Genomic DNA, 11,755 nt, shown 5'->3' on the forward strand with positions numbered 1-11,755 from the left:
CGCGACGCCGAGATCATGTACACCGCGCAGCCGCTATACCACGGTGAGCAGGAATGTGACTGGTCATGATTGCACGTGACTGGTCATGATCGATCGTGAATGGTCACGACTGAGCGTTATTGATCATGACTTAATGTGACTGGTCATCATTGATCATGATCGATCTTAATTGTATAATGTTGGTAAGATTCTTGTAGAAATGACTAAAATCATGCAGCCCATGTTCCATGTTTACTGAAAAAAAAACTATTTCCGGCTTAAATATAACTGAAATCAACTGTAAACACTTGTAAGATTGGTACTTAGCTGTTTTGATTGTACTGTAGTATTAATTTGACGTAAAAGTGCCATTCTGCTATGATGTAATGATTTTAGATTGCTGAATTTTATTGTACCGTTGTGTTTCAGTGATATGTTACATGTTTATAAAGGTCTAATCGAGAATAATGTCTGTTTCAGCTATAAACGACACTCACTTGTTGATATTCACCTCGTCGCACATCGATATCTACGAGATTGAGTCCGGCGAGTGGGTACAAACTCTAAATCTACGTAAGTTTTAACAAATAATTAGAAATCATAATTATACTCAGAAATATATCAAAAAAAGATAAAAATTATGTCATGAAAAGCAAAATTTTCATATGAAATAAAAATATGTTTGATTATATGTAATGTGTAACGATATAAATTTTGATATCAAAGCCTCACACACATCTCACAGAATATTTACGTACTTTTGACGATTAAGTGTAAATCAAATGTGTAATTGTTTAGAATAAAGGTCAACGTTTATTTCAAGATAAATACACATTTTGCGGTTGTGTAAATACACACCTTTCGCTTATGTAGTGGTATATCAGGTGTGTAATGTGTAATCATGTGTAATTTAATGTGTATTGCAGCGAACTCCCGTCCGTTGGACGAGTGCGGGTACATAGTGTGTGTTGGCGGCGCAGGAAGTAACGGATTCCCATTCTCTTCGGATTCTGCGCCTTTTATTGTCTATTTAAGACCGCTGTTTACTGGTAAGTTTGTTACTACGTGGTAGAGTTGTGGATTGCATCTACTCATTTTTTTTTAAATTTTACTGTTCATTTTTTTTTCTTGTGCTATTGTTCTTTTACCCAAATAAATGAAAAAAAAGTTGTATGTTAATCGGCTATTCTGTCGAGAAATGCTATTTGTTGAGTTTTGTATTATTTGTATACTAGCAAATTATGGGAAGGGACATTTAGTGGTCGAATTGACGCAAAATGATTTTATAACTCATATCTGTTAGTAAAAGGTGAAAATCCGCGTCTCGGTCTTATTGTTTGTTTGTACTTCCAGCGGAGGGTCCATTAAATCTGGAGACGACGTCGTGGGGCAGCAACAAGCGAAGGTTCTCAGTGCGGGAACAATCTCATCAAGCCATTGAGGCGCATAACAGATTGTAAGACTTTAAAATTATTTATATTGTTATATGCTACTTATCTATGAAGAGGAACAAATCAATATTTTTGTATGTATTGAAATAAATCAAAAACAACAGGGCCTATTTAAAAATTTATCAGTGAATAACATAGGCTATATATTTTACTAGTTTTAATTTCACACAGATGTAGTCGCGAGCAACAGCTAGTCTGTAATATTTTTATGTCGCAGTCAGAGTCGTTAAAACGACCCTTTCAGTGTAGATTAAGTATGAGAAATCAACACTTATAGCCTCCTTGGAAAAACAATCATACTAGAGTTATTTAAGGTTACAATAACAATAAAATGTGTTACATTCCAGGTCAGAGCGCCGTTCTCGTCTTATCTCAGCGCCTACGAACTTCGCGCACGTGTCACACATGGGCCCCGGAGACGGCATCCGCTCGCAGCGCTTATTGGACCTGCCCACCACACTAGAGACTGCCGATGACCACCACCAACAGGTGAGCATGCGTTACACATAAACACTTTTACACAATACACGGGACACTGTTACTCGTGTAACGTCTATTACACAATATACGGCACATTATTACACAATAACCTGTACACTATTACACAATACACGGCACACTATTACACAATAACCTGTATACTGTTACACAAAACACGGCACACTATTACACAATACACGGTACACTATTACACATTACACGCTACATTATTACACTGTACACATCGTTTGTTATCTTTATTTTGGAACTAAATGTTTTTCTATGAACTAATGGGTAAGGGATTGACTCCTGTGACACAGAGGAATCTAGTGCAGGAACCAAAGCTCCCATGAAGTGTGTACGAGGGAAACAAAAAAGCATTTATTTATTAATTATTTACGTCATAGTAATACGTTACATGCCACACTACGCATACGACATACTTTTACATATTACACATTTTACGTAACGATATTACACTTATGACTATTACACGCGTGACATTATAGATTAATAATGAATTGTTGTATGCAGTTGTACGGCAGTCGGGATAGCAGCAAACGGACCTCGCCGCTAACAATATCGCATGGCACCGGATCTTATAACGGTTAGTACACACATATTTGTATTATGTACTTTATTACACGAAATTATCTTTATATGTAGTTTAGTGTCGATTTGTAGACTGTGAGTGTAAATGTATATTGTTTCCAGGGTCATGGCGACGTCGTGACACGACTGACGGCGCCGGGGATACGATGACGAGGGCTATGGACAGGTTATATATTAACATGCATATTGTAGAAATATACATAGCCAGTAGAAAATTGAATTAAATTAAATTAAAAAGTTGTCTAGTATGAGAAAATTGGTAAAAGCCACCTCTAGTTTAATAGTTATTGACTCTTAGTATAATGCCCAGCTTTCTCCCGTGACTGTGTCGAATAACAAAAAAAAAGAAAAAGCAATTAGCCTATCTGTTCTTCCAGATTATTCTCTACATCAATGACAAATTTAATCAAGGACCCTTCAGCAGTTTAGGTTACAAATTAACAAACATCCATTCATTTATAATATTAGTACTATCTACAAATGTATGTATATTGACAGGTCTATCGGCGGCGGGTCGCAGGGCAGTGGCTCCCTGTTGGAGCGCTCCATCACCCCGCTCAGTCTGGGCAGCATGAGCTCGCTGCACGACGTGCTGAAGGTCTGTACACATTACAAGGTTCTACACGTCACACGTCTGTACACAATATAAAGTTGAACATATTACACAGCTGTACATATTACACAGTTGCACATATTACTCATTTTTACACATTACACAGTTTTACCTGTACATGTTTCAGGTGGGCACCGACATGGGCGAGACCCTGCACTCTGAGGACAGCAGTTGCGGCGCTTCGCCCCCGCACCCTATGGACCCTTGATGGTAAGTTTTTTTTATTCTTTAGGATAATAGTCACGAATTAACCAGAAATAGTAATTTTAGATAAGTGAAACTACGCATTATTATTATTAAGTGACAAGATTGTAGAAATTACTAATTAATTTAATGAAGTTGAATTAAAAATTGTCATTTCATATAAAAACTTTTTCAGAAATCAGTTGGACGCCTACTGGGGGATAGATATGTCTCGGTTCTACGCATGTTTCTGTTGAAACCTCGTAATGTATGAAGAAATACAAACCATAGGTGTAAAATCGAGATATAGTCATGTCTACATGTATAATCTATGATACTGTCAAAGAGTATGAAGTTTTTTTTTAATCTTTGAAAGTGATCTCCAGTAGAGCGTTATAACCTCTATGGTAAACAAGGGACAATATACACTGTGTTGTAAAATAATCTATCGACGAACATTGAATTAATTAAGACTTTATTTTGAGGCTAAAATTATATAAAACCGAAATATTTATTTATTCGATTGATTTTAAGCAGTTTCTGAACGTTCGTGTTTTGTGTGATTTTTTTTTCGCTTGACAAAATTCTGTTTCTGAACCATTGCACAGCTGTCAAAGTGACAGTTCTGTATTTTTAATGCATTTTGATTGAATACTTTTTAGAAAGTATGGAATTTTATGTAATTTAACATAAAAAAGAACCTATTTATAATCGATTGATGACAAACGTTCGTTTTTGAATATTATAAATTATTTTATTTATTATTAATAAAATGTTTATTAAAATTTCACATCACATGTTTATTGCATTTTAGTTTTAAATTCTCATATGTATTAGTTATTTAATTTTATACGTGCAATGGTTCATTTTAACATTAAATAAAACATCTTTTATTTGTAAGGAAAAAATCTTGAACCACCGATTTGTTTCAATTCGAATTTTTATTTCTGAAACATGTTTTTTTTTTAATAAAAAAAAAACTTTGTGTTCAAACAATCTTGCTTAACAAAAACAGTCCAGTTGTGTAAGAAACAAGCCAACAAGAAGTGTTTCTGATTTTATTCGTATCCTTTGCATTTTATTCTAAAACTTTTGTACTTTTAAAATAATTAAAAAAAGTTGGTCTTCCAACTAAATCTTTAAACTCTTCAAACATCGATATTTTTGTCTTAATCGCTGAAGAAATAATAATTATAGTAGCTTTTCTCTTTTATTTTTTAGTTTTTTTTTTTAATTTTGTATCCTACTAAAGGGCATAAATAACTATAATATTAAAATGTAAATAAAACAACGGACATTTGCTTATTTAAATCGGCTATCTGATATCTTGGGCAAAGGCGGTGTTTTAATACAAAATTACTATAAATAAAATCGCTTACTTGGCAAAAAATTGCAAATATATCGACGAAAAATTTTTCAAAGACGTTTGCCAAAATGTTGAAAAAGTCGTGTCACAGTCGTTAATTATTAAGTAATAAATTCAGCTTAAATTCAATTATTATTTAGCCTTTCAGGGATTAATAAAATAATAATATTTTAAATACTTTTGCTGGCATGTTTCTTAAACAACCACAGCCTTACAAATAATCGCGGTATAAAATTAAACTTAGGAATAAACTGAATATAAGCACAATTTGTACTTATATTAGTATTTATATTTAATTTCTTTCTAATTTTAACTATATACAGCGTTTATTTGCAAGTCTGTCATTGTTTTTGTACAGTAAGATTGAAAATTTGATGTTTTTTAGTTACAAATAAATTATAATGCTTTGCATAATATATTGGGTTCCTAATGAGATGTTAAAAAAATTATTTGCAATATTTTTATCGAAGTTTTGTCGTACATGTATACTGGAACCTTCCATTTTTATGATAATAATGTATTGAATATTCTTGCGTTCCCATTGCAGAAACTTATACAAAAACATGTTTACACAAGCTTCGGCGATGGGAACTAAGAGACAAGTCAATGTTTGACTTAGGTCAATTAGTAATCCAAATGTAAGATATGCATGCGTTAGCTTTGTTTTAAATAAAGTGTTTACACTGATCATTATAAATGGATAGGTTTTGTGTATTTTAGCCATCTTGACTCGCGGTGGTACGAATTGGAACTAATAATAGAGATAGAATTAACATCAATCGCCGTTGAATTTGGAAAAGTATTATTTCCACGCAAAAATCTATCCATTTGTACAGATAAGTGGTTACGTTACTGTTTTCGACACTTTATTGATATCTCTTTTCGTAATTGACATAAGAGAAGTAAGTGTCGAAAGCCAGTATGTAAACCAAGTTATGAACAATATAAGTCGATTATTTACTAGTATAAAAATGTATAGAATTTGCTTTAATGCTATACTTAAATATAAAATACTCTATACGCCATATTGCTTGACTAAACTTAAGATGGCGTTGTAATAGGATAAGTTAGGATAAGTTAGCAGTGATAGGCTTGACTTTTGGTGTTCGAATTCACAGATTGAATATAATATATTGTTGAAACTTGTCGTATAGTCAGACACACTTGTTTGACCCGGGAACCGCAATGTTACGAACAACTAATTTAAAAAAAACTCATATCCAAAAATATGACTACTAAAAAAAACAGTTTTTTTTTGCTCAAAAAACACCGTTAAATTATGAGTAATGAACGTGACTACAGTACAAAGTTCTCATTAAATTGTCATCCACCGGGTCAAATAAATTTGTCTGTCTATATTTGTTATATTACCATTACTGTCGACATGAAAATATGACAAGTGAAATATCTCTTATAATAATGTTAAAAGAAGTCAATTTAAACCGACTAGGGTTTCTCTTCCAAGCGTTTTTCCAATATTATTCTAAAATTGTTTTTTTTTTTCTAAGAAAAATGGCCGAAACGACCAAAATGACTATCACTGCCTCGTATTTAACCGTTTTGCTTTTATACTAATTGCTTGAAATAATTATTTAAACGTATTTCTACCAAATTCCAATTAATTGAAACATTAAATAAATTGGTAACAATATTCCAGATTACCCTTTTATGAAAATTTATGATCTGTTTATGGAAAATTTAAAACCTTTTATGGAAAAATTGGTACCCTTTTGTGAAAAGTATTGGAAATTATAGCTCCTTAGTGGATTTGTTTATTTTTTTGTATTATTTTGATAATAAATTCGCGGCCCACCACTAATCTTAGAAAAGCTGTTCTCCAAATAATGTTGAGATTTTTCGTTTTTCGATTAACTTAGGCGATTAACTAAAGGCGGGAATTTAAAGTATCAATTTTTTTTTTATAATTTCTAGGTTTTTGCAAAAGTAAGAATACTAAAAAGTAATAATTTTGTTATATTTATATGCTCATAAGCGTTGTTTTTAAAAAAAATTACCAAATTGTATTTGCCTTATAAAAGAAAACTTTCAGTTATTACCTTGTCTAAATTATTTTAAAAAATCTATATTTATTTGTAAACGTTTAAATTTCCGTCTTGTAAATAGGTCTTGTATAAAAAGAAATTCGATTTTTTTCAGTTTAAAAACATAAGTTCCACTGTCAATATAACCGTTTGTCAGTGGTATTTTATACAGCCTTTTAAATATGAAAAATGCTAGAAATTCTGTATTTATGTTTGGTTATGACTATTGTTGATTTCTGATAATTCGACGTTATGATCGGTTTTATTATCTGTTTCAAATAAACACTTAACTGTCAGTGAAGATGTCTGTTACACATATATTATATTTTTTATCAGAAATAATGTAATTGTGTGTAAATTTATCAGAATACAGACTAGTTACTGTTTTTTTATTAATTCCGCGATGACAAAGATGCGGGCAAAAGCTAGTTGTGACTTAAAGTGATCTTGCATATGTTTTTTAAAAGCCACACCTGAAACTAAACTATCGCACCAACAGTTTGCAATTGTCGATTCAACTGTTTAGTTGTACAACTAAAAATTGAGTTCGCACCTCCATATAAGCTCATAGGAATCAAAGCGAGACTAAACGGTTGTGCGATAGTTTAGTCAAAGGTGTGGGCACGGTCTTAGTTTAAAATGTCTTTGTTTGAAACAATATAATGAAATTTATTTTATCAATTTTCGACTGATATTTCTAAATTTAAATTTAAAAGTTTGTCGATTTACAGAAAGTCAACTGACTATTTTATTTCAGAAATCGCAATTGTAATGAAATCTCGGTATATTTTGTGATTATGTATGATTTGATAGTTTAAGCAATAATTGTAATAGATTTTAATTTTAACGATCTAGTCTTTTTTTGTTTGATTTTTTTATTTGTGTCCGTAATCTTTCTTAGTTAAGGATTTTTACATTTGTTTAGTAATGAGTTTTTAGGTTAGGTTAGTTGTGTTTGCGCCAATACGTCGCCTTATTGTGTTTTGGCGCCAAATCTTCTTTTTTTAAATGTTTGAAGTTTTTTTTTAAGAATCCAAAGAGCGAAGATGAATTTTAAGCCTCTTTGTATTTGACGTGAATGATATTTTTTAATTGTGCAGATCGCATGCTTGATTTTTAGTGTTTTATTTTATAAATAATATGTATTTGAGATCTCGACAATAATCGCTTTGAATTTAATTATAAATATTTATTAAACTCCGTACCCCACCATGGATTTTTATTATATTTTTCGGTATTAGTAGAATTTAGAAATGTTTTTTGAGGATCGTCCCAATTTTTATTGTATCTTTTGAATGTGGAATTTGTACTTCCTTTTTAGTAGTATTTTGGCTAATAAATTGATATTTGCATAAACACGAATATCTCCTATAATCTTGTTTAAATCATTTTCTATACGCTGTACCCTTGTGTAATCTTATTTGTATTAAAATACTAAATTATTTACCTACATTTAGCGAACATGAAATTATCTCGATACTTATTTTATGTACATACGTGAATAAAGAGACATTTGAATGATGTATTTGTTTTTTTTTTTAACCCAGTTTTCATGAAAGGACACAAAGCAGTGGGTCAAAATGGCGGGTGGCCATAGTCAAAATTATACCAGTAACAAAACTTACTACTTATAGTTTAAATAAGATAGATTAGTTTGATAAATAATGCATATGACGTATTGAATCAAATTTGTATAAAGGCAGATGCCGTAGTTAATAGACAGGTATCGTATTCGCCGTTTCGATTTTCGACTCGCCAAATCAGGCTCAAAATATTTCCGCACGACTAATTTTAGTCCACTTTCAGTAATTTTCTTGAAGGAAAAATAAGTTCTGTATGGCTTTTAAAATACAAAAACTTTTAACTTAAGTCTTTTGGTAGTGAAGATTATTTTAAGATTCAATATATGACGATTCGGCCCAACTTACCTCAATCCAAAGTTACTTTGTTCTGTGCTAGGCTATTGCTAAATATTTAAATTTATCAAATATCGAAGAACCTTTCATAGGATTTTTTTCTGTTAACCCAGTGTTTAATTATTTTTTTTATAGAATTATTAATTAAAGGATGGTAAAGAAAACAAAAATATAAATAAGTTTAATTTATTTAGCGAAAAACTAAATCATTAGTTAATACAATGCTTTACAACAGAATCTTAGAATAAACAATTTTGTTTACACAAGTCGGAAACAGAAAACATTACAATAAAAGCCTAAAACATATAAACATACAAGTTAGTGTTTCTAATACAGACATTCTGTCAAATGTCAAAAGTCAGCCATTATTATGTCATTTAAAATTTTAAATATTTATTAAGAGGTTTTTTTAAAACTACCCACATCAAAATTTTTCAAAATTCCATTACTGTTAAAATACTTATTTTATAATTAAAAGTTGATTAATACGATTATAATAATCTCCGTAAGTACGTAGTTTCAACATTTACAAACATTTTTAAATTGAACATAACAAGTTAAATTCCCATACAATTGGTGTAAACACTAAATAAACTAAAATTTTGGTGCAAAAACAAAACTCAAGTGTAAAAAATACTAAACTATTTGTTATAAATATATTTAGGAATGAGAGTTTAGTAGTTTTTAAGCTAAAATAGTAATGAAACGATTTCTCCATTTTTTTCCATCCATCCAAAAACTTTCGCATTCATGATTGTTAGATTTCTTTATAAAAATGGAGAAACCGGTTCATTATGTTATAAAAAAATGCAATAATTTGAGCTCAGAGATCTTAGTCGGCCTAACATTTAGATTATAATAAATATTTTAATATAAGCGATTTATGATTTATCAAGTCAAAGAGATTTTGTAGTTTTTTTTAAAATAAATATTGAAAACTTGTAATTTTTCACATAATTATTAAAATGTCTAAAACTATTCGCTTCCATACTTTATTTAAAATATATGGTAAAATAAATGCTTTCTAAATAAAACTAAACATCAAGTAAAAAAGCATAAATTAATTTTCGAGCACTGTTTACCCCCATTTGTGATGATGGTGTGATGAGAGACAAAAACCTTTTTTCTTCCTGTCACTCAAAAATTATTTAAAAAAAATCTTTGTGCTGTTATTGAGACATTTCTAGGTTTTATATTAATCTGAATTGAAAAAGGGGGGAATGCTTGCTTTTCTAAACCCTAAAGTGGGGGGAGTGCCTAGGGACAGGCCTAGAAATGGAGGGGATGTCCCAGGGTTGTGAGGTTTTTAAAATTCTCTGTTCACATAAATAAATAAAAAGAAATGTCTCCTATTTCATACACATATGTATGATGTGGGGGAGGTCTAGGGTGGGGTAGGTATTGAAGGGTTAATACATTTTTCCTAGACCCCAGAGGGTAAGTGCAAGATTTTAGGGGATGGGGTGATTGTAATTCTGGAGGGGTGATTGTGAAATTGGGGGATTGTGATTAGGGAGAGGGGGGATTGTATGATTCGGGAATAGATTATGTTTAGGAAGGGGTTGATTTATTAGTGTTTCAGCTGTTACCCACTGTATATTTCATGTATGGCGGATTGTTGGGCTACAATGGGGAGTGGTGGGGGGATGTTTAGGGGGTGTTTAGTCAGCTTTGCGCGGGCGACGCTTGCGCACCTCGCTGGGCTTGTCATCTCCAGCTCCCTCCGCTTTGGTGGTCGATTCCTCTTCAGTCTGGAAATTAAAATAATCGTACTCAGAATCGTTAATAGTCATTAAAATAGAATTAATCCCTAACTTAAATTTCCGAAAAATCACATTTACTGCAGGATCCGTATTATAAATGGAGGAAAAATTAAAAAAATCTAGCATCTAGATATATTTAATGAATGTTATACATACAAGTGCATATTTAAGAGTTAAGATTAGTATTAAATATACTAAGGGGAACATAATATTGACTAACTGTACTAAGGGGTTTCTATGTTCTATTATTACCTTTTGTATATAAAATAGAAGAGTGTCGGTGGCTCAGTGGTTTGAACACTAGATTCGAATCTACAGGTCTTGGGTTCGAACCCCGCTGTACCAATGTGATTTTCGATTTTTCGAATTTTCATATGTACATAATTTACCCGACGTTCTTACGGTGAAGGAAAACATCGTGATGTCACATATCGGAGAAGAAATTCAAAGACATGTGTGAAGTCAACCCGCAGTGCAGGTTGACTATGGCCTAGTCACCCTGTAGTAGGGTAGGCTCCGAGCCCCTCGCTGGGGACGTTAGTGAGCTGGTGACGATATGAAATAGATAAGTAAAGGAGGCAACACTTACATCACTTGGTGAATTCTTCTCTCCATCACTCTGAGAATTTTCCGCCTCGTCTACTATGTCGTCGTTTATCAATTCCTGTATAAATCATACTAATATTATAAATGTGAAAGTTTAGATGGATGGATGGATGGCTGGATGTTTGTTAGCGTTTGTAACCTAAACTGCTGAACGGATTTCGATGAAATTTGACATAGATGTAGAGGATAGTCTGAAAAAAACACATAGGCTACTCACTTTTTCTTTATTCCACGCGAACGAAATCGCGGGCGAAAGCTAGTATATTATAAAATATTAAAATTAAAACAACAGCGAAACGAGTATGCAATACTGTTAAGTAAAAATTAGTACCGCGCTGTAGAATTGGCTCAACACTAGATTATCGACATAAACGTCACGTCCCTAGCTGACAGCTGTCTATGTCACTACAAGTATGTATTTTGGCGCGCAACCTGAGTTCTTACGAGCAGTGTTGCTCTGAGTTTAAGGCGACAGTATCAATTAAATAAGTTGTCTAAAAGTAGATATGTATTGCCTACCCTTAATAATGTGTACATAAATAGGATATTTCCTCCTGTCTCCGTCAAATCCAGTTTCCCTTCCCTTTCCGTATTTTTTTTTATAATATAAGGTGGCAAACTCGCAAGCAGCCACCTAAATCCACCGAAATGGAAAGCGACCTCTGCACATAAACATCCGCAATTGCAGATCCGTTGCCTACCCTTCATTGACGGAGGAGACGCACATAAAGACGACATTTCCCC

The 11,755-nt window shown here is 32.2% G+C and overlaps 1 protein-coding gene and 1 long non-coding RNA gene across 2 annotated transcripts in view; one reads left to right on the forward strand and one right to left on the reverse strand.

Moving 5' to 3' along the window:
- The window catches only part of LOC106108714 (serine/threonine-protein kinase Genghis Khan), a 43,170-nt gene extending 39,579 nt beyond the window's left edge, over positions 1 to 3,591 (forward strand). Inside the window, 9 exon segments of the mRNA XM_013289975.1 lie at positions 460 to 552; positions 906 to 1,028; positions 1,333 to 1,435; positions 1,778 to 1,919; positions 2,445 to 2,517; positions 2,625 to 2,688; positions 3,021 to 3,120; positions 3,263 to 3,345; positions 3,515 to 3,591. Of these exon segments, the coding sequence (XP_013145429.1) occupies positions 460 to 552; positions 906 to 1,028; positions 1,333 to 1,435; positions 1,778 to 1,919; positions 2,445 to 2,517; positions 2,625 to 2,688; positions 3,021 to 3,120; positions 3,263 to 3,343 (779 nt within the window). The 3' untranslated portion in view covers positions 3,344 to 3,345; positions 3,515 to 3,591.
- A 6,422-nt stretch (positions 3,592 to 10,013) lies between these two features.
- LOC106108768 lies at positions 10,014 to 11,103 on the reverse strand. The gene is made up of 2 exons (XR_001225962.1): positions 10,995 to 11,103; positions 10,014 to 10,393 (listed from the first exon to the last, which is right to left on the reverse strand). It is a non-coding gene; the product is annotated as an uncharacterized LOC106108768 (long non-coding RNA).
- Positions 11,104 to 11,755: the final 652 nt, after the last annotated feature.

This window comes from Papilio polytes, unplaced genomic scaffold, assembly GCF_000836215.1.
Source record: "Papilio polytes unplaced genomic scaffold, Ppol_1.0 DF821400.1, whole genome shotgun sequence".
Classification (NCBI taxonomy): domain Eukaryota; kingdom Metazoa; phylum Arthropoda; class Insecta; order Lepidoptera; family Papilionidae; genus Papilio; species Papilio polytes.